Source organism: Condylostylus longicornis, unplaced genomic scaffold, assembly GCF_029603195.1.
Source record: "Condylostylus longicornis isolate FDR11 unplaced genomic scaffold, ASM2960319v2 ptg000040l, whole genome shotgun sequence".
Lineage (NCBI taxonomy): Eukaryota > Metazoa > Arthropoda > Insecta > Diptera > Dolichopodidae > Condylostylus > Condylostylus longicornis.
In genome coordinates this window covers 7,429,030-7,454,312 of record NW_026578009.1, presented here as the reverse complement: position 1 = coordinate 7,454,312, position 25,283 = coordinate 7,429,030, and the positions used below count along the sequence as shown (strand labels likewise).

The window sequence follows — 25,283 nt, the reverse complement described above, 5'->3', positions numbered from 1 at the left end:
CAATATAAAAAAGGTCAAACAAAAATATATGCGTATCTCTTATATAGAGAACTTTAGAAATCACTAGTTATTTCGTTTCGCCCCTATTCATACTCTATTAAAAATCTAAAATAAGCTAGCATGACATTAGCAAGAAATAACGTCATCATTTTTAAGATTTGTAATACACGTATATTCTGAGTTTATAATTTTAAGTGAATATATCATACGATATGTTTTGTTCTTACGTCATTACAATATAATTTTATCGCACAGATTGTGATATCAAAATGTTTTTTATTGTATTATGTAGGTAGATATGGAATATAAAATATGAATATCGTAATGTATAGTTATAACGTAAGAATAAAAATTTATTAAAACAAAAGAAAGCGTTTTTGTTTTTTCGATGTTAATTTGAAAATTAAAGAATTTCATTTTTTTCATATTTATAAACCTACATACTCAAAAATTTCGAATATATGTATGTAGAAATTCGCAATTTTCTTGTTATTTTATAAAATTTAGGAATTTATATTTGCAATTTTTTTTCAATTTCTCTTCTTTTTTTTTTTATTTTCATAAAATTTATTGAAATAGTTTGCAAATTTTTTGTTAAATCATTCCAAAAAATACATTTTTAGAACAAAAAAAAAAAAACTATGTGTATAAAACCACGTAGATTTTAACCTTCAAAATTTTTATTTTTAATAAATTATTTTCTCAGATCGTAATTTTCATGTATGTACAAACCTATATACATATGAATCTATTATCCTTAAAATTCTCTCAATAGTAAATTTTTTAGTTTGTGAAAAACTAATATGAAAAGCGGAAATATTTTCAATAACAGCATCACTTTCTATTTATACAGAAGAATTTTTACCGTTCAAAAATTTTTTTTTTCTCTCAATTCATCAACTACTGAAAAGTCAAGGCGTTGGTTGGAGTATAAGAATTGAAATTAATTAATCTCATAGGTTTTTATGACCCAAAAAAAAAGCAAAGAAAAAAATAATAAGAAAATTGTTTTCTGCCGCATAGTCGCCGTCATTCGTTGTGATGTGACTAATTTTCCCAAAAAAAAAAAAAAAACATAAATAAATAAAAAACAACAACAGAAAATAATCAAAAAAATTAAGAACATTCAAAGTCTAGGCAAAATTTTTATCAAATCCAAGTAAACTTAAAAAAGCATTTCTAAATGAATGAACACATCGTAATTACGTTAAAAAGAAGTTCATTCATTTTAATTCAGTATATAGTAGAACTCTAAATGCTTCTAAATTTATAACGTACAAATTATAGCAAATACAAAAAAATTAAATCAATAAAATTAATTAATCATTTTATTCTTTGCCAAGTTAATTAACTATAATCTGTTCGGAAAAATAAATATAAGAATTTTTTATTAAAGAAAAAAGTAAATGTTTATAAAAATTTCAAAGAAATATGGGTGGATACGGGGGTTATCAAACTCATACTAGCATCATATCGGCAACAGCACAAAAATATCTTCAAAAATTCCGTAATGAAAATAATAATAATTTAAATAAAACTAATATAAAAAATTTTAATAATAATAGTGGTTCAAATAACAACAATAATAATAATAATAATAAAACAGAAAATTATAATAAAAATACAAAAAAATTTCATCGTAAATCAAAATATTTAAAAGAAATTAATCAATTAAAACGTGCCAACCGCCATCTATTAAATAATTTTGGAAACAATGAATATAAAAAATTATTTTTCACTACATCTAAACGACGTAAAATTGTTGCTACAAATAGAACAACAAATATATCGCAATATAATACAAACCACAAATGTAGTAATCATAATAGAAACAATTCTGCCAACATAAAAACATTTAGAAAAAGAAAAAGAAATAGAAAATATATGTCAAAAATAACTACAACTACAAATATGCAGCTAACTACACCGATTGGTTATGTGTCGTTTTCGCTGTCAACTCAAGGTATTTTTACAGTAGTAGAAAAACAAGAACAAAGTACTAGTGAATGTGAATTATTTGTAGGTGAAGAAGAAAAAAAAGAAAATAACTTTACTGAATTTGAAATAATAAAAAAATTATCTAAAAAAAGAAAATCAAAAAATAAATTTAATAATAATGACGATTGTATTAAAAGTAGAACATTTTCGGTGACTTTACCAATATATTGTTCATCGAATTCATTATTATTTGATTTTTATTTTTTTAATGAATTTTATGCTGATGATGATACCTACGCTAATGCAAATGAATTTAAGGAAAATTTTTTATATGATATAAATAAATTATATTTTATTTGTGATAATTATAATAATTTGGCAATAATAATGAGTGATCATGCTAATACTGGTAATATGCCAGTTAAAAAACGAGGACATCAACATCATTTACGTTTTTCTGGCCAACGTCGTTCAAATGTACCAGTTGAAGAAGTATTAGAGGTATTACGTCGTGGTGGAACAATTGAATTAACAACAACAGCAGCACCAACATCATCAATATCAACAGAAGAAATAACAAAAACAACAACATCATCATCATCATTATCATCATCGTCAACATCATCATCATCATCGTCGACAACATCAACATCGTCAGCTGCTTCTGATAATAGTTTAGATACAACTATTAATCCTACTATAAATAACATTGAAAAAGTAAATGATGTAAATTCAACTAAAACAATTGATGATAGATTTAAGGTGGAGATAGGAAAAACTAGTGGAAATGTTATAAATAATTCAAATGAGAACACTAAAAATAAAACTTTAAATAAATCAAAAATAAATTTAGACGAAAAATCATCTGTTAATAAAGAAATAGAACAAGATAGTGCATCAATTAAAACAAAATTAATGAAAGATGTCAATCGCAATACCCTAAATGATATATCAAATAAAACTCGACCAAATAAATTACTGCCCGACGGACAGAACAATAGGGGTAAGAATACAAATATGGAAATTGACTTGAATATGAAAGTTATAGTTCCCAATGTTTAATAACAAAAAAAAGTAACTCCTGCGTCATCAATTCATAAAATGAACATAGGTTTTAGCATTCTATTTCCAATTAAAAGTTATTCCTTGTCAACTTAATTCAAGTTAATATTTCTTGATATTCACAGCAATTTAACACTTTTAAAAAATTTGATTTTTATTTTTCAATAAAATGAAATTTTTTAATAATAATCTTAGTGTACATTGATACGGTATTCAAATAATGGAACTATAATTTTGTATTCATATTTTCAAATATTTTTTTTTGCATATTCTGTTTAAGAATATTATCATAAATGCCAAATATTAATTTAGATTTGAAATCAATAACAACAGAGGTTGAGATAATAGATTTAACGAGATCAACAACACCAACAAGTGCCTTGCCAGCATCACCATTTGATGTCAAAACTAATTTAGATTCCCCATCATCTTCAGTTACTAATACATCTTGCCAGTTGCTATCACCAACATCAGCTAGTTGCAGTAGTCCAACACCAACTGATGATAGCAGTATTGCTGATGATACAGTTTTAATAAAATCTTCAGTCATTAAAACATCAAAATCGTCTACCAAATCTAAAACTAAATCTAGTAGTAAATCTGTAGATAATAGTAATATTAATAATAATAATAGTAATAATAATAATGGTAGCTCAAAACGTGATAAAACGTCCAAAGATTCCAATTCGAAATCAGATAAAAAACATAAACGACGACGTGATCAAAATATTATAAATAATAGTATTAATCAATATAGCAATAATGAACGAGCTCCAGGTGATGGTGCACCAGCCGATCCAGATATCGATAACATTGAAAATGATCCGGATGCAGCTGAATGGGCTAAAATGCGTTGTACTAGTGAATGTACTGAAATTGTTGCAGAACGTGAAGCACGTCGTAATAAAAATCGTTGTGCCGATTATCCAGGTCTTGCATTTGGGCGTTCAATATTTAGCTCTGATACTATGATGAAATTTAATATTATTCGTAATGAGTTGCATAATATTATGAAAACTCAACTTAAAAGGGTAAATTTTTCGATTAATCCTATACGACATTTTTTTTTTCTATTTTAGCATTTTGTGGCAATGAGTGAATGTGAAATTTAACAAACAACTGTGATAATGATTAACAAGTTTTGTGAGAATGATTTTTTTCTTATTTGACACAAATTATTTAAAAAACTTTTAATGTCAGTTTAAGTTTAATTTGGCTTGAATACGTTATCTAAAATAATATATTTAAAATTTAGAAAATACGGTTCACTGAAACAATTTTCTTGTTTACAAACGTATTTCTCTAAAAAAAATTCTCAAAATTATAAGTTTGAAGTGTAGATACAAATACTTGAAACCAGAAATTCATATATTTTGACTTTATACGCAATATAAACTTTCCCATGGAAAATTTTATTTTATTAAAACCCTCCCGCAACATACGAATTTGTTTAAAAAAAAATCATCACGTATGCAATAAATATACATGTAATATGTATGTATGCACGCTTATCTTGTGATCTGAAAAGAAAACGCGGAATATTTTCACCGCTTGAGTAATTATGTGTATATACATAATAGCTACAAGTAAAAAGTAAAAAGAAAAATAAATAAAAGCGATCACTTGACTCGTCATCATTATAAATATTTCCAAATTCATTTTTTTTTCCTTTCATTTTCAACAAGAAACAAAATTTTATTTAAAAATTAAAATAAGAAATTCATACATAAATATATTTTTTTCTAAAATTTTAGTTTATAATTTTTGGATGAATTTTTGTCTTTCTTAATAATGAAATATTTAAAATATGAGAGAGAACGAGGCAACGAGGATGAAATCAAAAAATATAACCTTGAAGATATTCGCGAAATCATTCAAAATTGATTACTGTTTTTTTATTGTTTTCTTTCATTTTATTAGATAGATGAAAAGAAAGCTTTTTCACAAAATTACATTTGAATTATTTTTGTCTTTAAATACAATAAACACTTACTGGATCTGTTTTTAGAAAATTAAAAAATTAAATTCAATGAACATAGTAAAATTTTATCGTGATGATTCATTAGTTAAATATTTTTTTGCTTTTTTAAATACTTCAATTATATTTTCATTTTTTATTTAATTCGTAATATAGCATATACATACATATGTATAGTTTTGTTTACTTTATAAATTTTTAAGATAATCTAATTTGATTAATAGGAACTTAAATATATACACTTAATTACTTATACATACCTTTTAAAAGTTTTTAAACAACTTTTTTTTGATTATTGTAAAGGCATCAAAAATTAAAATCTTGAAGGTTCTTTTTATTGACTCCAAGTTAAATAGACATGTATTTAGAGTTGTCTATTTAATTTTTTAATTATTGCTATTAGGAAAATCCATAAAAACTAAAAAAAAAAAGAATATAAATTGAAAAATTTTTCTATGAATTACAATTAAATCTTGAAATTTATTTACATTTCAAAACTTACATAAAATATTTTCTGATATAGTGAATGTTCTTTTGATATTTAATTGTATTTTCGATATATGTAATTATATAATATAACATATTTGTTTTTTGATTTTAAATATAATTATTTATTAATTGCTCTAATTCAATAACTAATAATAGTTCTTATCGACATATGTATATTTTTTTTCTAACCAAAAATCAAGAATTCTTACACTAGTTTCCATATGTAATTAATAGCTGTTAAGACCGTTTTGGTACATAGAAACCTATTGTCGAGGAAGTTATTGTAATTTTTGTTCTGTTGAACATTTCATTAGTCGATTTTGTAGATTATCGTCAAAATATGAATATAAAAATAGAAATAAAAATTTTTTTGATTCAAACTAAAACTCAGGAAATCAAGTACGGTAGTTCAATAAGTTATTAGATTTAATTTATATAATATTAGGAACGATTTATAAGTTTATAAATACAGTTAGTTAAGAGACTTGAATTAAAATTAAAAAAAAATATTTACTAAAATTTTATTGAAATAAATTTATATAACTAAGTGGGAAATTGAGATAAAGATATTCATAATTTTTTAAACCGTTATTAACTTTAATTTAGAAAATGATCCTAGTGACAAAATTTTAAAATATTGAAAATAGTTTATGCTATACATTCATACTTAAGTTACTCATTCATATAGATTTGATTATATAGATAAAAATTAAAAATAATTTATCACAACTTTTACAGCATATGTATTAAAAATTTTAAATAATTGAATTCATAATTAAAAAAGAAAAATATTTTCATAAAAATATATTTAATTTTCAAAATTTATTTAATTATAAAAACTCAAATAATAAGCATATTGTTAAAACTTTTAAATTTTGTCACCAGAGTTCATAGTTCGGTCAAACATAACATTATACAATATAGTAAAATCTTATCGAAATAATTAAAATATCGAGTTTACTCGTTTACTCGTTCATATAACTAAATAACTTTTTATCAATAAGTTTAAATCTTTTGAGAAATTATAAATTTCATTACATTTGTTTGTAACAATTCGATAATTATAGTATATATACATTTTACCTGTTGGATAAAAAGAAATAACAATAATAACGTTCTTCTTTAGACCAGTTTTGTTGTCATCACTCATCATATACAAACACAACATAACATATAATTATTTTTAAAAAGAAAAAAAAATAAAGCTCTGGTCTAAAGATGACGTTACTTTATTTCTATTTCATTCTCACTAATTTTCATGATATAGATATACTTTTTTCATTTCAACTTGTAACTTTTATGATATTTTCACAAATCCATTTTGCGTTTGACAGATATTTTGAAGTGGATTACAAAAAAGGATAGCATAAAATTATTTTCAAAAATAATATTGTTTTACTGCTTTTTCTCCTGTTAAGCATCGGATTTAATAAAAAGAAGAAAAAAAAAACTTGACTTGAAAATTGAAATTGAGTTCAGTTTGATTTTAGTACTAGGAAAAGATAGTGGAATTGGAAAATTTTCATATTAAAAAGTGTAGTGTGTTACGTGTAACAAAAAAAAAATAGTTTTTTTTTTTTTTTGTTGTTGGAATAAATTAAAAAATTAGAATTAAAAGCAAGTTATAGAAGGAAAATAGAAATATTAAAAAAAAAAAAATTTAAACCGTGTGTTTCGGATGAATAAATTTTACCCTAATTTTTTTTTATTTGTCACATTGATAAATTTTTAATATATTTTAAGTGCATCCATTGAAATTAAATTTTTTTTTTGCGTCAAGTGAATTGAAAAAAAAAAAAAAAAATGTTTTATTGAAATATTAGTCAGTCAGTTCGGTGGTTGATATTAACACACACACACACACAAGCAGAATGGCTAACAAATTTTTTTTTATACATACTTAATATTGCCTATTTTCTTCCATAATACTTTAATTTTATGTAGTGCTTATAGCAATAAAATTTAAAAATCAGTAAAAGCCGCTCCCAATTGATTTCATTTTTGTTATAATATGGCTAAATAAAACAAAAAATTCCAATTTTTTGTTTTCCTTCTTTTTTTTTATATAATTTTTATTAAAATATACTATAATATTGTTAATCAAGCCATTTTTAATAGAACAGAATTAAAATTATTTTAATTTTTCAGGTTAGAATATTATATATCTACCTATTTATATACATAATATGTACATATACGTATTAACTTGTACTAACTTCTTGTATGGTTTCAAAAATTTTATTCTACAAAATTTATACATAAGTACTTACATACTTAGTTCTTGTTTCAAAATTTAAATTATTTGATTAAAATTTAAAATTAATACTGTGTATCATCTACCTACCTACCTACCTTCATATGAAAGTTGTACAGTGATTATGATATAGATGTTAAATACTTATATACATACAAATACATTCAATTACTTCCTACCTACCTATTCCATATTTAAAAACACATCATGATTTTTTTTTTTCCATTTAATATGACCACCACTGACCATAGATTAATATTTAATTAAATCAAAAATATACTTCTATAACATCATATTTTAATAAATTACTTATATCTTAATTTTAGATTAAAAATATAAAAAAAAAAATTGATAAAAAAGTGAATTACCTACTTATACCTAATTACTTTATAAACTTGCTTACTTAAAATAAAATTTTTGTGAATATAAAATAATTATTGACCATAAATAATTAACAATTTTGTGCCTAAATTAATTTAAGATCTTAATTTTCTATTTTTAAAAATAAATTTTGGCTTAATATAAGCTTTTAATTAAAAATTATTTTAAAGTTTAGTAAAGAAAAACTTATTTAATTCATTTTGATTAATATATTTGAGAAATATCTATTTATCACACTATTTCTTTTTGTTTTTGGATTTATATTACATATATATATCCATACACATTTACATACTTATATATTTAATATATTATTACAATACTTCGTTAGAGAAAATATATATATATAAAAAATTAAAATAAAACTAACAAAATGACGGCAAATATTCAACAAGGTACACTCTTAGATGTTCTCAAAAAGAAAATGCGACAAACGAAAGAAGAAATGGAAAAATATAAAGATGAATGTGAAGAATATCATAAAAGATTACAAATGGAAATTATTAGGAGAGAAGAAGTGAGTTTTATTTAGTTCCATATGTAAAATTCATAATCAGTTAGGAGCCTACTTAATTCTATACTTATACCAACTTAGTTATATATTTTTGAATATTTATAAATTTAATTTATAAATATTCAATTATTTAGATTCTTAGTCAATATACTTAGAGTTAGGAAACTAAGTATTAATAAATTGATTACATTTATTTGAAGTTTAACTTTTTGTTAGGTAGAGGTTGTATGTACTCCATAGTTGCAATTATCACTCTGTCATAGTTTATTAAATATTAAATGAAAAACTTATACCTATATATCTATAAAAAAGTTGAAAGGATCTATGCAAAATAAGAAAATGTTCATATTAATAGAGACACAATATTTAAATGATTCTACTTCTCATTTTCAAAAAAGTATGAAATCCCTTTTTTAATTCATTAGTTTTTTAATTAAGTAATTAGGTTGTTAATTATTTATTTATATTATAATTATTAAATGTTCCAATCCGAATTAAATTTATTCTAATCTTATTAACAATATATTATGATTCTTTACTATTTTTTGTTGTACATTAATAACTAGGTGCCTACCTAATGTTGTTATTTAGTTGATGGGTAGGTGCATACATAATAAATTTAACTGATCTACGTAATTGCAATATCCAACCCCTATTATACAAAAAATTATTACAATAATTCCACTTTGTAATTCCCAAATTATGTACCTAACTATTCATATATGTAGGTACAAATAAAAAATTAAGTTATTAATCATAGCATAAGTAAATTTGAAAATGTCAGATTTTTTATTAAACTAAATTTTACAGGTTAGGTACAATAAACTTTTGAATTCTAATAAGCTAAAAGTTATTATACACATATATAAATATTTATACCTACCTACCTACCTGTTTTCATAAACTCTTGTTTTCGAAATTTCTAAAAAAAAATCAATTAAAAAAAAAAAAAGCAAAATGACAGAAAATATTATTTCCCCCCAAAAATGTTCTCTTTGTTTGTTTTTACGTTTTCTAAAAACAAAATAAAAATAAAAAATTGAAGAAATATAATACCTTTTCGTTCTCATTAACTAAAATAATATTTCACTTAATTATAGCGGGTGAATTTCTTGACTCTTACTCCCAACAATATAGCAAGTAATAATAGCATTGGTATAGTTAGATAGCTGATTTATATAGGCACTCGCATTTATACAAATCCATAAGAAAAAATGTTAATTTTGCACATTTAACAACTTAAAAAAAATAGTCAGTAAATTTTTTTATTTTCGTTTTGGAAAAAAGAAAAACGAAATATTCTTCAAAGTTATTCTCAACTTAATATCCAATTACTATAACACAAGTAAGACAACCAATACTTATTTTCTAAAATGTACAGACACACACACTTTATAGTAAACTTCCTTTCTATCTATAAGTTTGAAAGAATATGAATAGGTAGGTTTATTTCTCAAATATCTACGATTTTAGTGAGTAAGTAATGGAAAACAAAAAAAAAAGAATACAACAATAAAAGCAAGAAATACCTTATATTTTCTTTTTGTTCATTTTTTTTTCCTTTTTTCAAGTATAAAATTAAATAACTAAAAGTTTGTAATAGTTTGGTTGTATTTTTGTTTTACTATAGCGTTTGGTGACCTCATGACACTTGATGATAAGAATAATAAAATTTAACAAAAAGAAAACAAAAAAAAAAAAAAAGAAAATTAAAACTTAAACAGGTAAAATTCTGTTTTATTTTTATTTCAAATGAGAAAAAAAAGGGCAGACCACAAAAGCAGGTGAGGTGACAGGCAAACGCTAAAAAAACTTTAGGTCTACAGTCGCTTGTTCTTTTTTAATTTTTTTTTTTTTTTTTATGAATTGAAGGAAATTTGCTCATGCAATATTTTTGTTTTCGTTTTTTTTTTTTTTTCATTATTTTACTCAATCTTAAATTATAATTTAAGCATTTATGTACGTACTTATATGTTATATTTATTTAGGTTATGTTAGCTTTATTAGTACTGTTTAAACAGTAGGTTGCATTTAATTTTAAATTTTAGGGAGAAAATATTTCATCTATGTTTGTTTGGTATTTCTTATTTTTTTCATAATTTTGAATCAGAATTAAAATCATTTATTCAGTTTTATATTCCTTATAAATCTTTAGGGTTGACGATTTAAAAGTTTCGAATTCTTTTCTTGTTACTTAAATTAAGTAATTCTCGTCATTATTTTATTTGCCATTACTATTAAATTATTTTGTATACTTAGATTATTTTTTTAACAAAAAAATTTTTAATGTATTTAATGTGATTCATAAATGCCTTAAGCAGTTTAACTTAGGCAGGAGGTATGATTCTTAATTGAAATTAAAAACGAAATATTCGTCATTGGTTATTTAAAGTACATATACTAATGTTTAAGAATATTTTTGGTGTTTTACATTAAAAAGAAAAGTATGTTTTTTTTTTTTTTTTGTAAAAACAATTAAGTAAAAATTTAAAAAAAAAAAAATTTAATTGCAAATATATATAGGTACATCCGTAGCAATAGGTTTACATACATCAATTAATTTTTATGTTAATTAAACCTTTTAGAATTTGGTGTATAAGATATCGTACAATAATATTAAAATTTTACTTTTAATAATCATTCATTTGAAATGATTGCCTATACTTTATGTATGTTTTTATTATTTTAATTATATTATATACTTAAATGTATTTACATATTTACTTTGCAAAACAAAGTTAAAATTTCATCCACTTAAATATTTCATTGCAATGTCAAAATTGTCAATGTTTGTTATTTGATGGCCTTTTAAGAAATTCGAAATTTATATCAACGCATTCCATTTGTTTATTACATAAAATTATAAAATATAAATAATAAAAATTATAATTACATAATTATTTTTAATGAAAATAATGTTGTCTCGTCATTGCCGGTTCATACCTTTTATATTATAAAATAATTATACGAATAAAGTTATAAATACATAAATAACTAACAAATAAATTACGTAAATAATGACAAAAATAATAAAGACTTATATACCTGCGTACTACATGTGTTAAAAGCATGAAATTCTTTTTAAAAATGGCAACAAATAAAAAATGAAAAAATCATAATAAGAAAATTTCTTGGCTACCTTTTGAGTAACTTAATAAAAAACGAAATCAAAAATAAAAAAACGTTAAAAAAATTTTTTTTTTGTTAATATTCAATCGACTTATTTTTGTTTTTTAGTTTTTCATACCTACCATTTAAAAATATTTTATACTTATTTATAATGGTAATTTGAATTCACTTTTTCTTTCTTAAAGGTTATTTGGATTCGATTGTTTAATGCTCTTGTCTTATTTTCGACATTTTATGGTGTGCCGTTTGTATATAAATTGTAACTGTGTACTTATTAAGTGTTCTTTTAAGAATCAAATCAATATCACTTTTATATGAGTGAAAGTGTTATGAATTATTTCAAGATTTAAAATTAAAAATTGCAAATTAGTATTAAGTAAATGTAAAAATTAACTGCCGTCAATTTTAGAATTACATTAGAAACTTTGAAATCAAATAAAATATTAGTACAATATCAAAAGGCTCCCAAATCGAATATTCCATGTGATTTCTACAGAATTTGTCAACAGTTTATGAACGTAATGTATAATACGAATCAATTATTTTACAAATTAAATATTTTGGTATTAAATCAAATGCAAAATAATAAGCCTTACTAAAATTTACCCAAAATAAGTAACATTTAAATGTTAGACAAGTAAATTTTGTAATTCAGCATTACATGAATATGTCATATTTAATGTGAAACTTGAATAGGTCCAAATTCTAAATTTTCATTGTACTTACAATATCAAGGTAATTCATAAAATAAAATAATAATAAAAAACAAACCTTAGTAGTTAAGTATAAGCGATACGTAAACAAATTCAATGGATTGGAACATTTTTAAATATATATTTACTGTCATAATTGGGAAATAATAGAGCTAGTAGAATCATAATCAAAATAAAATTTCTTTTAAAATAAATGTTTGTGCATATAGCTAAACAGGCATATATTTCAATATACTTATAAGTATTTGAATATTTTGAATTCTAGCTAAATTTTCACCCAAAAATTAGTTAAAATAAAACATTTTGCTTTTCATTCTTTCTTATTTCTCATTAATAAAAAATTTAATAATATAACATTAATAAAAAAAAATAGTGCGTAACTATATAGAGTACAACCTAATTAGAATACATAATTGTTAAATCTTTATGCATGTTATGGTCAAGTTGATTTGAATAATATTAAAAAAAAAAAAAAACAGAGCACCTATTTGGTAAACGGAAATTGTTGCCAGTGAGTTTTTTTTAATATTATTTTCAAATATTTTCTAACCTAAAAATTTTAGGGTTATAACAAAATGAAGTATAAAAAAATTTTTTTTTTTCGGTTATTTAATATATGTCTATCTATTTAACTACCTGTTAAAGATATAAGTATAAAAAAAACTAAAAAGCACAAGGTATATTTGAAAAAGTAATCGGAATAAGTGATTACAGAAAGATTAAAGATTTTTATTATACGACAGGGTCTTTAAAACGATAAATAATTTTTAGTACTTGGTCTTTGCATGGCATAGATAACTTTTGCAATCCAAGACCTCCTGCTGTTTTTGGGGTATGGAAACTTTTTTCGATCCAGCATTTTAAATATTTACTCATAAGTTATTGACCATATATTTTTTATTAGGTCATATTTGAGTAGTTTATGAAATTGTAAAAGCAAGCTATAAAAATTTGCAAGTTGAACTTTTTGGAAATTTCACGATTTGCTACAATAAAATTTCATCTTTCGAGTTATTAAGTACTTTCTGACTATTTTATAAATACTTATACACGACAACAATTGGATCTTTTACCGTTTACATTTCTATCTCATCTTGTACATATTTCTGTACTTGTTGAAAATTTATGCTTACATAAACATCTTCTTTATTATACTTAATCATGAAATTTGAATTATGCAATAATACCATTAATTTTTGGTTTCTATATAAAGGAGGATTTTTAGGTTTTTTTTTTTAAAACTTTTCACTTTTTTACCATATTTACCTGAATTTTAGGTTAAACTTTTTTATTCTTAAAATATTAAAGTTTATTATTAAAAACTTCATCATTTTAATGAAATATAATTATTATATAAAAAGAAGAAAAAGAATCATAAAAAAAAAAAATTATGAAGGACATCTTTGTTATCCAAAAAAAAAACTTTTTTGTTTTCAATTAAATATAGGCTGAATCAGAAGTAGCTGCTTTGAATCGTCGTATTCAATTGCTTGAAGAAGATTTGGAACGTTCTGAAGAACGTCTTGCCTCAGCGTCAGCTAAACTTTCGGAAGCATCTCAAGCTGCTGATGAAAGTGAACGGTAAGTTTCAATATTAAAATTGTAATAAGAATTTTTTGTTTTATTGCTAAATTGTATTTATTTTTTATTTGTTGCTGAAAAAGTATGAAATTTTTCCACAAATTGATAATGATTTTTGTTTTTTATATCATGCTCTTAAATTAAAAATTATTGTTAACTGTGTTTTATAAACAAAATCTATTTTTAACTGTTTCAATACTTTAATTTTGTAATACAAATTAAGACGGTTATCGAGACCTGCTATAAAATCAAAAATTTTATAAAATATAAATACAAAGTGTTATCTCTGCATAACAATATCCTATTTAATATCGATTGACATACCAACATGGAACAAATTCAATTTTAAAAGAAAGACATGGGTTTCTCAAATTAATTTTGGTTTTTAATAACATTAAAAATTATGTATTTTTCGGAGATCAAATTAAGCGGTAACTGCTTATTGCATAATATTCAAATACCTCAAAGAAGTATTTATTTATTATTCAAAACTTTCAATCATTTTGAGTGGCTGATACTCTTTATATGAGATCTATGTTAAATAATTGGAAGCTTCAGTACTCTTCCCAAAATATATGTTTAAAATACGCCTGTTTTCAAAAAAATTCAAATGCAAATCTAATTTGTAATCAGTCAAGCATTCAAAATGCATACGCTACAAATTTTAATTTACTGAACTAATGAGATTTAAGAGCATGATATATGTAAAATAAAATATCGTTCAATAAATTTCAAATATACTTAATAAATTCTTCGAAATTTTTTTAAAATCAAAGAATTTACTCTTAATTATATATAATTGTTGTTATATTTATTTTATCAAATATTTCTTTTCATAAACGTATTAGAAAATAAAACGAAATTAAAAAAAAAAATAAAAAAAAGATTTCGAGTTCCCACGAATTTTCAATGTTAAATTTTATTAAAACTCCGATTTTAGCTTATTTAAAAATTACATTATTCTCTCTCTCTCTCCTACTTTAGTAGTTTATTCATTAAGTTTTTTTTTTATAAGTATTGACCTGAAATTCTAATAATACTATATTAGTACCTAATTTTTAAAATCAGGTTTCTATTAAAATTGACTAAAAGTAATGAACAATATTTGTTTTACCTTATAGTTGATAATTTTAGAGAATTATAAATACTTAATTATAAATAGAAAAATATTTTCTACTTTGAAATTGAATTAGACATAATTCTATACATACATATATGTTATATACATACATATTTATGTATATTTTTATGTGTAATAACTTGGGTTTTTTCCACACATACTTTTTATGAATCGTTTTTCTACTCTCATTTTTTGACCATATATTTCGCTATTATTTTTTAAAATTGAAATTAAAAACCAATTTTGAAATATTATCTCAAAAAAAAATACAATTTTTTCTATTATATACGAATAAATTATAAAAAAAAAAATAATGCAAAACAAAAATTAAAAAATAAAATAAAAAATCACAAGGATACGAAAAGCACTTGAAAATCGTACAAATATGGAAGATGACAGAGTAGCTATTTTGGAAGCACAATTAGCACAAGCAAAATTAATTGCTGAAGAAGCAGATAAAAAATATGAAGAGGTATAAATTTATAGAACGTTCTATTGATTTAATTGCAAAAAAAAAAAATGATAAATTCAAAGTCAGGTTTTAAATAGGACACGCTGAAAATGTTTTGAATTGCCATAAAAAAATTTTTTTTTTCTGTTAATTTTTATTTTGATAATTTTGAATTTCGTATTGTGATCTCATTTTGAAATCATTCAATTTGAATTAATTATTTTCTTTTGATATTGAAAAAATTTTGATTTGAATTTCGAATTTAATAAAATAAATTTTTTTTCTACTTGCCGAATTAATTTTGTTAAAAAATGTAATTAAAATTCGCAATCAATCAAAAAATTTAAAATTTCCAGTAACTTTTAATTTTTAAAATTTAAAAATATTGTTTTACTTCAGTAAAATTATCAATTTCCCATAAATTCAAGTACATATTCTAAATTTCCAAAATGAATAATTAGTTCAAATTCAAAACATTCAGCTTTTGTAGGGTATTAGGGAATTCTCTGTTCTATTTATTATACAAAATATTATTTAATGAGTTTTTCAGATTCAACAATTTTCTTATTTTTTTTTTATTTATTTTATTATTAAATTATTATTCAACTGGATCAATTTGTATAAATTATTTCTTATTTCTATAATATAAATTATTATTAAATTCAACGTATATAAAAAAAAATTAAAAGTCAACGTTAACTTTTCACCTGCTGCCGTCAGAAACCCAAAAAATACAAAAGAAAAAATTTTTGATTTTATTGAAGAAAAAACCAAAAATAATAATTTTTTCAGAGCACGTAAAACACTTGAAAATGGTATGTTATCACATGAAGAACGTATGGATTCATTAGAATCACAATTAAAAGAAGCATTATATCTTGCCGAAATTGCTGACAGAAAATATGATGAGGTTCTATTCTATTATATGTTTTTACCTTTTTTCGGTCCTTATTTTAAATATTATGAATTATAATATGTCTGTTAAATGTTTCATGTTTTAATTATATTCAATTTTCATTATAGATAAGAATTTATCGAAAAATGTTGTATTGAATTAATTTCGAAATATTTTCAAAATTTGTAAAATTATTTTATGATTGGAAATTATTTTGTTATTTTCCCTAACATTCGAATTGCAGTCTAGTACTATACTAATACTATTCAATTCAGTAATTAGAGGTTATAAGATGAATTTGTTAATTCATAAACTCTTCATCTTATAACTTGTAATAGCAAAATTATGTAGTAATATTACTGCAATTCGTATAAGTATGTCGGAGGTATATATGTGTCTTCTGAATCCTATTTTGTTCAACCAGCAGCTGTTAATTTATTTTAAAACTTTATTTATTTATTTTTTATGTGAATTTTATTTATTTGTTTAAAAATAATATTACTATATATTTGCCCATTTTGCAAATTTTCTATACAAATAGGTGGCGGAAACTTTTATAAAATGATTGATCGTTTTGTCCCGGCCTTGAATTAAAAAAAAAAATAAATTTTTTTTTTTAATTCAATAATAATTAATAATATTCTTAATAATTAAATTAATATTAATTTATTCTTAAATTAATTTTATTATGTATTATTCAGCGAACGTAAAAATCTTGAACTCAGTTCTCAAGAGGTTGAAGAACGTTTAGATGCACTTGAGCTTCAACTTAAAGAAGCTCGTTTTCTTGCTGAAGAAGCTGATAAAAAATATGATGAGGTCTTTAAATTCAAATTGATTTCAAATTTATTTAATATATTTTATATATATTATTTTTTTCATAATATATTAACTTTTGAATGTTAATACTTTCTCTTTGACAAAATAATTAAATTAAGATATGCTAACAAAACAAAAAAATTATTATTAAAACTGCAAAAATAATATGTAAATAATTTTTTAAATATTACTTATATTTTTTTTTTAAATAGGCAAACTTACAAACGAACTATAGATTTCTTAAAACTAAAAATAAAGTAAAAGAAAATATTTTTGTTCTTAAAACACAATACTCATTTTTTAAAATATCACAAATTTTATCAATAAAATTACAACACAAAAAATACTCTTTTACTATTTTTGCATAAATAGATGTGATATTTATTGTTCCCCCCTCTCCCATTTTTTTAAAAATTTCATATTAATAAATTATTTAAATGAAAAAAAAAATAATGAATACTGATTATTTTTTTTTATCAAAATGAAAAAAACATAAATAACTTTGAAAATTATTTAAAAATTATATTTAACGACCCCTCATCCTGTTTTTTGTACAAAAAATTTTTGATTTTGTCCCTGTGCCCGCCCCTGACCTTCGCCTCTTAAATAATTTTTTGATTGTTAAAAAGAATTTTTGTTTTAATTTGCAGTTTTTGCATCCGTTGTAATTAAACAAAAAAAAAAACATTTTTGAGTCATTTTCATTTTATTTTTTAATGTTAAATTTTATTTTTGAAAACCTACATAAAAGTGGGTTATAGGGAGCAAAATATTATATTAATAATATTAATTTTGTCCCTAAACTTGTTTTATTATTATTTATCACATTTTTTTTTTTGATTTTCTTCGAAAGTATTGTATTCAGCTAAGAAAAGGTAAAAAAAACAACTATTACGGTTTTTTCTTAATTTTGGAATATAGGACAAAAATAATCTTATAAAATGTTCAATATAAATTCATAAATAAGTATCTAAGGAATTTTAAAAGAAATATCTTCAAATCAAATAACATAATAAAATAAGTACACATATTTAACATTAATCACACACAAAAGTTATACATAAAAATATAAAATATTTATTTAATAATACTTAGACCTCAAAATCATACAAGCTCTTAATAAAAGAAAATTCGAAATTCTTAAGTAGAATAACAATTTGAAAAAAAAAATATTTATTTAATAATTAAGATTACATAATTATTTAGATTAAAAGGTTCAAATAACTTTAGTAATATTATGAATCAAACATGTATGATGTTCGTGATTCAATTCAATAAATTTATTTCTATCTATTGAGAATCGTAACTAAAATAATCGAACCAAATTAAGGAAAAAAGAATTCTTACTTAATATCCTATTTAATAATTATCCGTCTCCAATCTAATTTAAAGTCAAAATTTATTACATTATAAATTTCTATGCTTTACGTCTAATAAATTTTAATAATTAATTCGAGAATGAAATACTCAAACAAAACGTACTGTAAATTATACACAATAATTTAGTCACAATTGTGAACTATTATTATAGCATTTACGTTTGTTTTTTATACACATTATCTCCACTACATGATGTATAAAAAGTATTTAAACTTACAATTCAAAAAATATTCAATCAACCGAATACATACATGTTCATGTACTTGTGTTATTCCATTAAATATTCCTGATTTCGAAATTGTAATAATATTAATTTATTAAATAATTCAGCAACTACAAGTTATAAGCTGAATTTTGTATAAACACCTTTTTATTACAATTTTGAATTTTAGTGTATATTTTTATAATTTTCAATTCATTACCATTATTACATTCATTTTTTTTTGGTTTTTTTTTTTTAAATTATTCTTTTGATACATTTTATCATTATTTATACATACATACATTACAAAACCAAAGATCATTTGTAATAATTATTAAAAAAAAAAAAAAAAACAACAAAACACACACAAAAATAAAAATTGTTAAATAATCATCAATATTGGCAATTTATTTAATTAATTACAGTCAACGTATTTCACTTGAAGAACGCGCTCAAATTCTTGAAGAACGTGTTGATGCTATGGAGCTTCAAATTAAAGAAGCTCGTCTTTGCGCTGAAGAAGCTGATAAAAAATATGATGAGGTCTTTACACGAATAAATTTTACAAAAATTTTTTTTTTTTACCAATCAATTCAAAAATTAATAGAATTATTTTTTTTTTTTTTTTCTTGTAAATAACACAACAAATACTATACTTTATTTTTTTCTTATTTTTATTTTGAAAAAATATGCTAACACACACACATATATATACCTACATTCATCATAAATACATAAATAAATTATAAAAATACAAATGAACATTCCCCAACCACCCACATTGAATTGATTTTCAAAACATAAAAAGTTTAGAAACCTTTTACCCATACATAAACGTATTGGAGGGTTAAAATTTTTTTTTCTTTTCGAATTTTTTTTAAGTAGATTCTTAGGGGTTTTCTTTTTAGTTTTTAGTTTTTATTTTTTTAGTTTTTAATTTTTATGTATATTTAAATACGAATATATACATAAATTTTTTTCTTAATTTTGCTATACACTTTACTAACATTTACACACACAAATTAATACTTATTAAAAATTAAGATAAAAAATTACAATTTTAAGGTAAATTTTCTTTTAAATTCAGATAATTGCAAGATTTATTTTATTCCGTAATAATAAAATAAAGTTTTAATCTGAAATTCAAATAAGAGTAATTTTCTATTACTACTTAATTCAGAAACTTACTTTTATAAGCTGAATTGTGTAATATTAAAATATTATAGCAATGTCATAATTTTTATAAATTACTATAAAATATCATTTGCTGGGAAAAAAAAGTTCCTTTCTTGAATTTTAAAGGAAATTTACTTTAAATTAAAAAAAATTTTTTTTTAAATTTTTTACTTTTATATTTTATAAAATTTTATAAGTAAAATTAAAGCACTAATACACACAAATATATAAATAATATAAGAATATATACACATAAACAGTTGAGAAATTTCCAAAATTACACAAAATAATTAACTAATTATACCAATACATTTACATATTTATATGTTTATATAACACAAAATATTATAAATCTATAATAATTTAGAAAAAAAAATACATAATACAAATAACTTTTTGTTTTCTTACACATATATAAGTTTTAAGAACAAAATAAGAAAAATACTATAAGTAATTATAAATTTAATTAACTTTTATTAGGATACACAAATAATAATTGTTATACGTATAAACAATAACGTATAATTCTGCTATTCATGAATTATTCGATTATTACGATGAAAAGAATTTTTTTTTTTTGAAGAAAATTATTTCATTAATTGAGGGATGAGATAAAAATAGACCATTAACAAGAAACAATATATATTTATATCTAGGTATATCTTCCGTATTTCGTCATCGTGGAATTGCCATCATAGTAAATTAAGTTTTATAAGCAACACAATAATATTATTATCACATCTTGAAAAATGAATAAACTTAAGTATAAAATCACTTATTAAAAGTTTATTTTAACGTGCTCTTTTATATTTGGTGTTTTTAAATTATTATACACAATACAATGTTATATAAATAATATTGTTATACAAAAAAAATTTTTTATTTATATTTATTTTTAAAAACAATTTTTTATATACATATTTTCTAAAAAAATTTTTATAAAAATTATATTTATTTTATTATCACAACAAAAAAAAAATAATAAAACAAAATAACTTAGTGAACGCAAAATTCGTGAAAATAATGCATTGTCCACAGAAGAACGAGTGGAAGCATTAGAAAGTCAATTAAAAGAAGCTCGTTTCATGGCTGAAGAAGCTGATAAAAAATATGATGAGGTTCATTAATTTTTCTTCTTTTTTTGCCCTATTTATATTTTTTTTTTTCTAATTTCTATTTTATATTATAATTTCGCCTAAAAACAAAACAAAAAAAATAAATTTTTTAATTCCCTTTCAATAAAACTTTATTATTTTTATATTTATATACATAAATAAAAAGCAAGCGGAACGCATATGAATGAATGCTGGAACGAAAAATAAAAATATATTTTCTAACTTAATTCTAATATATGTACTTTTTTTTTATATAATTATTTTTGATTATTATATTCCGTTATTACTTAATTTAATTTAAATTTGTGTAACATTTTTTTGCAAGGAATGAATATGACATATGACTTAATCTATATACTTAATATTTAATTTTTAATAGACGTTCAAGCTTTTAAAAATTAATTATAAAACCACAAACAAAAGAAATACATAAACTTTAATCACTTGTAATCCCTGTTAAAAATCCCTTTGAAAATCATTTCCAATTTTCCTTCTGTTATACATAAACAATGTAAACCAATATAAATGTATAAGTTGTATTGTCAGTTATAAAAAATGGAAATTTTCTACCAAATTTTTTACCAATTTTACTTTTATAAGTGTATTTTATGAATATTTTGACATATTTCTATATTCTGTTATACTAGTATCACAGATAAGAAAAACTGTGAAAATGTTGCGTATAACAGTTTTTTTTTTTTAAAACGTATAACATTTTTTAACGAGCGTATAACAGTTTTAAAACTAATCAATTTTATATACATAAACAAATCGTTTTAATTAAGAGATTATAAAATATTAAAAATTATAGTTTCATGAATTAAATTTTTTAAGTATCTGTATATAAAACTTTTCTTTACCATAAAAAGTATCTGGTATTAAAAATTTTTCAGAAAATTTCCTGTAGATATTTAAATTTATTTAAATACAAGAATTCCATATACATACACATATACATAAAACATTTTATTATTATTTAGGTATTTACTTGTTAATAATGAAAATTCTTATAGTTCTTATTGAATTAGAATGACCATTATCTTAATAATTCAGGAATTTTCAATGTTAATATTATATATATATTTTTTTTATTAGTTAACCTCCTTGTTGTTGTAATACGAATACGTTCGTAATTTTATTTTTTTATAGAAAAAAAAATACGATTTTTTACATATAATTTTTGTTTTTTAAACTTAAAAATTTTAAATAATAATTTCTAATGGATTTGAATATCGTACTGTGTATATATAGTAACCGCAAAAAAAATGAAACAATTGCATTAGCCGTTGAAGAACGTTTAGATGCTATGGAGCTTCAACTTAAAGAAGCTCGCTTGTGCGCTGAAGAAGCTGACAAAAGATACGATGAGGTTAAAAAAAAAAATTATTTTTTTTTTCTATTAATCTCTGTTTAAGTGTTATAATACAACAGAACTTCTATATTGATATCTTTTGCAAAATAATAATCAAAATTCTTCGTAATCTATAAATTATAATTTACCAATAATAAATTTATTTACTTTATTTAACAATGAAAAATTATATTGTTAAAATAAGATGTTGTGGTATTAATTATGGTAAACTAGAATTTAAGATGACGAGGAAAACGTTATTCTAAAAAAAAATTAAATATAAACGCTCTTCTGTTTTTTTTTTTATATATTAATTCAGCGCTATCTATATTTACAGTGTATAGTTTAAAAATTGTTTCGTATATGTCCAATTTATTATATAAGTATTTTATGCAAAATAAAATTCAATTGGGAACATTTCAAAATTTAATTGTTAAGCCTCTTGATGTTTAGAATTTTTTTTTTTAATAAAATTTATTCAAATTGCAATTGCAGTCTATAACAAAAGAGAAGAAAAAATTATGTCAAAAAAATAAAGATTTTTTTTTCTTATTCTTGCTAAAATTACTTTGAAAATTTATGGAACGCATTTAAAATGAAATAAAAAGAAATATTTTAGTAGATTAGTTTATAGAATTTTTTATCAACAAAATGCTATTAAAAAGTATTTATTAATTGTCTTTTCTATTTTTTATGACTATTTTTATTGTTAGTGATCATACAATAATTAGGTGAATAAAACTACTTTTTTTTTTTAATTTTTTTTAATTCTGAACTTTTATATGAAAATGGAAGGGATTATTTCACCCAAATTATTTAATAAAAAAAATTTTATTCCTATATTTCTTAAATACAATCAGTTGCTATTTTAATAAGGTATATAGAGTAAAATTTCGAGGAAGAGAAAATTCGAATGCAATATGTGAAACAAAAGGGTATTCAATTAATGTTGAGGAAAAATGAGTAGGAGATTAATATAAATAATCAAACTACAAAATTCAATAGATTACATAAATAATTTTAGCGTGATAAAAGTATTTTTATTTAACTTAATTATTTGATTAATAAAATTGAGCTTGAAATGCAAAATAAAATTCGGTAAAAATTTTAATAGTAAATATAACAGTTAATAAAATAGCATTTTGTTTTATTAAACATTAAAATTATAATCAACTCACCAACAAAAATTCTTCTTCTTTTTTTTTTACTTTTTTTTTTAATTGAAACATTCATAAAATATTACAAAAATAAAATATTTGTTAATAAAATATTCAAAAAACAAACTATAAATCAAAAATGAAATTTATAAAAAAAAAAAAAACAATAACACGTTCAAAATGCAGTGCTCGACAAATTCTTGAAAATCGTTCACTACAGGATGAAGAACGTATGGACGCACTTGAAAGTCAATTAAAAGAAGCTCGTTTCATGGCTGAAGAAGCTGATAAAAAATATGATGAGGTTTCTAATTCACATATTACTTGACTTTATTTTATTACCCGAAAATATAATTTTGCACATACACCAATATATGCATTAATTTGATTAATTAAAAAAAGAATGTGAGAAGATCAATATGAAAAAAAAATGATACAAATATAAACAGGAAATATTAGAAAAGAACGAGAGTGTTATAAAAAAAAATAATATAGCATTATAAAAGAAAAGAAAAGGAAATTTATAAATTTGACTTATGATATGAAAAATTTACGATAATATTTACTATACGACTTCTATTCATTTTATATACTACAATATAAAAAAAAAATTTATAAATAAATATACCTTTCAATCAAAATACATACATATAAAAGAAATTCAACTATTATTTGATTGATTGAGTTTTATTCTTTGAAAATAAATGATAAGATTTCTGATTTTTATCTTATCACCTTTATAATTACCATATCACTTTAACTTGGAAGAATAACAACGACTACCCCAATTTTTCCTTTAAAATACACTTTAAAGTTTATATAGAAGCTCATATAAACGAGGAAAACAAAAAGAAAACATTTGAAATAAAGGAAAGAATATAAAATTTAAAAAAAAATAATAATAAAGGACGAATCTTCAAAATTTAAAAAAATAAAAAAATTACGAAGAAAATTAATAACTCAAATTATTTATAAAATAATAAAATGTATAAAAGAAAAAAAGCAATAATATAACACAATGTTAATATTGTTAATTTTTATATGAGAAAATATTTATGAATAAATATAACTATTAGCTATGTATGTAATTTTGAGAACATAAATTTCAAATAGAATTTTTGGAAAGAAGAAAAATAATTTAAGTATGATTTAATTTTTTTTTTTAACAAAATCTTTAAATATTTAGTTTATTATACTCTCTTTTTGTTTATTATAATTTATTTGGTTTGATGTCTAGGCTAAAAATGAAATTTTTGTCATTAGGGGAGGGATTATGAGATAACAATTAAGTTCGATTAACTAAAATTTGAGTTATAATAAGTATAAAAGTAATGTTATGCTTATAATATATTGACTTATAAATATAACTCAATTTATTCAATTTAGAAAATACAGGATTAATATTTGATTACAAAATAGAGTGACTTATACATAATACATCAAATATAACAGTTTAGAACACATTATTTCTTAATATTCTTATTGGAAAAAAATTATAGTTTTATTTTTTTTTTTTACTGTCATTAGTACACATCAACGTCTCTCTGACATTGGGTGCAACTTGTCATCCACAATGAT

General features: G+C 21.5%; 2 protein-coding genes across 17 annotated transcripts in view; both read left to right on the top strand.

Moving 5' to 3' along the window:
• Positions 1–25,283, top strand: part of LOC129609880 (tropomyosin-2) — an 80,453-nt gene that overhangs the window by 19,520 nt on the left and 35,650 nt on the right. For 4 of the 15 annotated variants that reach the window (XM_055522076.1, XM_055522065.1, XM_055522075.1 and 1 more), the window contains exons 4-5: positions 13,906–14,039; positions 23,892–24,009. In XM_055522076.1, the coding sequence (XP_055378051.1) occupies positions 13,906–14,039; positions 23,892–24,009 (252 nt within the window). Of the gene's footprint in view, positions 1–8,334; positions 8,620–13,905; positions 14,040–15,513; positions 15,632–16,402; positions 16,521–17,206; positions 17,325–19,331; positions 19,450–21,082; positions 21,201–22,448; positions 22,567–23,891; positions 24,010–25,283 lie in introns of those variants that run through there. The other 11 variants (XM_055522077.1, XM_055522069.1, XM_055522079.1 and 8 more) reach the window with 9 other exon arrangements.
• Positions 794–5,016, top strand: LOC129609879 (homeobox protein 2-like). 2 transcript variants are annotated; one of them, XM_055522063.1, is made up of 3 exons: positions 794–1,963; positions 2,024–2,941; positions 3,313–5,016. In XM_055522063.1, the coding sequence occupies exons 1-3, from the start codon at positions 1,432–1,434 to the stop codon at positions 4,077–4,079; spliced, it is 2,217 nt and encodes a 738-aa protein (XP_055378038.1). In that variant the 5' UTR covers positions 794–1,431; the 3' UTR covers positions 4,080–5,016. The 2 variants fall into 2 exon arrangements, with proteins under 2 accessions (XP_055378038.1, XP_055378037.1); XM_055522062.1 differs by having other exon boundaries at positions 794–2,941.